Source organism: Gekko japonicus, unplaced genomic scaffold (assembly GCF_001447785.1).
Source record: "Gekko japonicus isolate JY-2015 unplaced genomic scaffold, Gekko_japonicus_V1.1 scaffold1133, whole genome shotgun sequence".
NCBI classification, from domain to species: domain Eukaryota; kingdom Metazoa; phylum Chordata; class Lepidosauria; order Squamata; family Gekkonidae; genus Gekko; species Gekko japonicus.
In genome coordinates, this window is record NW_015162514.1 from 439,221 (window position 1) to 442,785 (window position 3,565).

The 3,565-nt window shown below is 50.2% G+C and overlaps 1 protein-coding gene across 1 annotated transcript in view; it reads right to left on the bottom strand.

Annotated features, from left to right (window-relative positions):
- Window positions 1-369: 369 nt before the first annotated feature.
- Window positions 370-3,565, bottom strand: part of TMEM88B (transmembrane protein 88B) — a 46,195-nt gene continuing 42,999 nt past the window's right edge. Inside the window, exon 2 of the mRNA XM_015406196.1 lies at window positions 370-639. Coding sequence (XP_015261682.1) covers window positions 370-639 — 270 coding nt within the window. The remainder of the gene's footprint in view (window positions 640-3,565) is intronic.

The window sequence follows — 3,565 nt, forward strand, 5'->3', positions numbered from 1 at the left end:
GTGTGTGCCAAAGGCATGTTAGGTTCGTCCACCAGAAACCGTGCTTCTAAACATTCCAAACAGCTCCCATAGAGCACTTCTAATCCTTACAACAGCCTTGTAAAGTAGTCCACAATTATTTTCCATAAATTTTGCAGACAAAGCTGAGAAAATAGAAGCTCGGCTAAACTCAGGGCTGAGGCAGTTGTGAAATGGGGGGGATTTTCCACAGAATGCTCCAGAATCGACGTGAGGCCAAGCGCGCCACAGCTGAGGGAGGCCAAGTGCGGCAAAGATGTGTTGTGTGGCTATAATTTTGTTTGCCGTTTCCGTTGCGCCTCACCAAAACCAGGCACTGGTAATGCTGGCGAGCGGGCTGAGGAGAAGGGCTTAAACCCAGGCCTTGACTTGCGCATTCCACGCCTTGGCACAGCCACGGATGCCCCCCTCCTCGTACCACTGCCATCTCACCCCCTTGTAGATGGCCCGGGTGCAAGGCTGGAAACACATGAAGAGGCGGAGGCGCCGTGCCAGGCTGCAGTAGACGGCCATGGCCACGACGATGAGGGGAGACATGATGACGAAGCCAAGGATGATCAGGGCGGAGGAGCTGTTGTCGTCCAGGATGGTCTTGCAGTAATAGGCCGTGGAATGGAGCACCTGCGGATGGACAGAGAAAATGGGATCAGAAGCCAGGTATGTAGGGTTGTCATGTCAACCTCCAGATAAGAACATAAGAACACAAGAGATGCCAATGTTGGATCAGGCCAAAGACCCATCCTGTCCAACACTCTGTGTCACACAGTGGCCAGAAATACCAGGTCCCATCAGGAGGTCCATCAGTGGGGCCAGGACATTAGAAGCCCTCCCACTGTTGCCCCCCCCCCCAAGCACCAAGAAGACAGAGCATCACCTGCCCCAGAGTCCCTATCTATACCTTGTGGCTAATAGCCACTGATGGACCTCTGCTCCATATGCTTATCTAATTCCCTTTTGAAGCCGTCCGTGCTTGTAGCCGCCACCACTTCCTGTGGCAGTGAATTCCATGTGTTAATCACTCTTTGGGTGAAGAAGTACTTCCTTTTATCCGTTCTAACCCGACCGCTCAGCAATTTCATGGAGTGCCCACGAGTTCTTGTATTGTGAGAAAGGGAGAAAAGTACCTCTTTCTCTACCTGCTCTTTCCCATGCATAATCTTATAAACCTTGATCATGTCACCCCTCAGTCGTCATTTCTTCAAGCTAAAGAGCCCTAAGCGCCTTAACCTGGAGATCTCCCAGAATCACAACTGAGCTCCGGAATGACAGTGATCAGCTCCCCTGGAGAAAACAGCTGCTTTAGAAGGTGGACTCTCTATGGCAGTGGTGGCGAACCTATGGCACGGGTGCCAGAGGTGGCACTCAGAGCCCTCTCTTTGGGCACGTGTGCCATCGCCCCAGCCAGGCCCAGACCATCATTAAAGTGTCGAATTCTCTGCCGATTAATTTTAAGTAAACGAAAGCATTTGGGATTGCTTTCCTTACTTTCTTTGGATCATCTTAAGTTAATGTATGAGTTGTTTTTTCTAAAGTAAAACCTCAGTATTCAGGTTAAATGGCCGTGTTGGCACTTTGCGATCAATAAGTGGGTTTTGGGTCGCAGTTTGGGCACTCGGTCTCTAAAAGGTTCGCCATCACTGCTCTATGGCATCCTACCTTCCTGAGGTCCCTCCCCATGGATTTTCCAACGTCTCGCCTAATTTATTTCAACCAGAGGTCATTTCGGGGGGGATCGCGGGGGATCGCAGTTCCCCCGGGTGCGGTATGGGGGGCGGGGCACATGACGAAGCCCCGCCCCCTGCTTCCGGCCGCCCGGCTTCCGGCCCTCATTCAGCCACGAGGAAGCAGGAGAAGAGGGAGGGTAAGTTGCTTCCTCCCTGCCTCTCCCCACCCTGCCTGCCTGGGGCCAGGGAGGGCCTTCGCGGGGCTTCCTTGCACTTCCTTGCAAGGCCAGCAGCGGCCGGGACTGTTGGGGGCGGGGTGTGTGGCCTTATGACACGCTTCCGGTGATGTCAGGGGGTGTGGCCTTATGGCACACTTCCGGTGATGTCAGGGGGTGTGGCATATGCTAATGAGTTATGCTAATGAGTTCCCCTAGCTCTTTTTCTACGAAACGACCCCTAATTTCAACTATTTAAATCCCACCTTTCCAAAATGCCCAATTTAATCCAAACTATACAGGAAAGGAGAACTACGGATATGAGTCCAAACTGGAGAAATAATAACCGTAGAAAAATAACTAATTAACTCTAAACAAATCTTCTTTTTTATATACCAACCTACTACGTACATAAATATCAAATAGTAGAAATAACACCTCTGTGTCCATTTAACAAAATCATTTACACAGTGCAACTTTACTGATTAACAAGTCCCTATAAATCACTACATTCTTACAGCCCTATAGAAAAGGTAATAAATGCTAACAAACAGCGCAATAAAGCTAAGAAGTATTCTTTTCCGAGTATTATGATGCTGTACACTTTAGCAGTGCATGAATACTTTTATTCTGATATGCTTTATGAGAAACGAATCATAAAGGCAAAATTTGTCTCAGATGATGTTGAGAGGCTTTTTCTCCATGCAAAGGCAGTCTCCAGTCTTACGGGGGCCTGGCTGGAGAACCCGTTTCGTAGAATTTCCTCAAAGACGGATCTACAAAGAGCCAGTTTGGTGTAGTGGTTAAGTGCACGGACTCTAATCTGGAAGAACCAGGTTTAATTCCCCACTCCTCCACTTGCTGCTGCTGAATGACCTTGGGCAAGCCATAGTTCTGTCAGAGCTCTCCCAGCCCCACCTACCTCACAGGGTGTCTATTGTGGGGAGGGGAAGGGAAAGGAGTTTGTAAACTGCTCTGAGACTCCGGGTGAAGGGTGGCGTATAAATCCAATCTCTTCTCTTCTTCTTCTTCTTCTTCTTCTTCTTCTTCTATTTCTCAGTAGTCAGATCAAAAAAGCCTTCAATCTCTTATCCCTTTAATGTTGCAACATTCCTAAGAAGATAAGACTGTAAGGCCTTTTGCCAGGCATGAGGGAGTGAAGATGTTTTTGATTCTGGAAAGATTGTAAGGCAAATGCCAGCAATTAAAAGGATAAGAGATAGAAGGCTTTTTTGATTTGATGACTAATTAGTAGACTTGCACTGGCCCCGGTCACACGAATGTTTTTGGGCCAGGAGAGGGACGGATCGGGGGCGCAGCAAAGGGGCGCGATCTCACCGCAACATCTGGGAAGCGGCGCATACCCATCCCCGATCCAGCCCTTCCGGCCGAAAATCCGCTGTTAAAAAAACCCACCTCCCGAGCAGGACTTACCAGAGACACCACAGCAAGCGCGGCCGTCGGATTGCCCAAGCGTCTGTCTTCTGGAGCAATTGAGGCTCCCAGCCGAACTGCGCATGTGCACGCATGCGCAGCCGGTGGCCTCCCGCTCCCCTCCGTGGCTTTCTCCCCAGCATCTGATCTTGCCGGGGAGCAACTGCGCGGCGGCTCACGGGATCTGTGTGATCCTGCCGCCGCGTGTCTATTTTGGTGCGGCTTTCAAAAGCC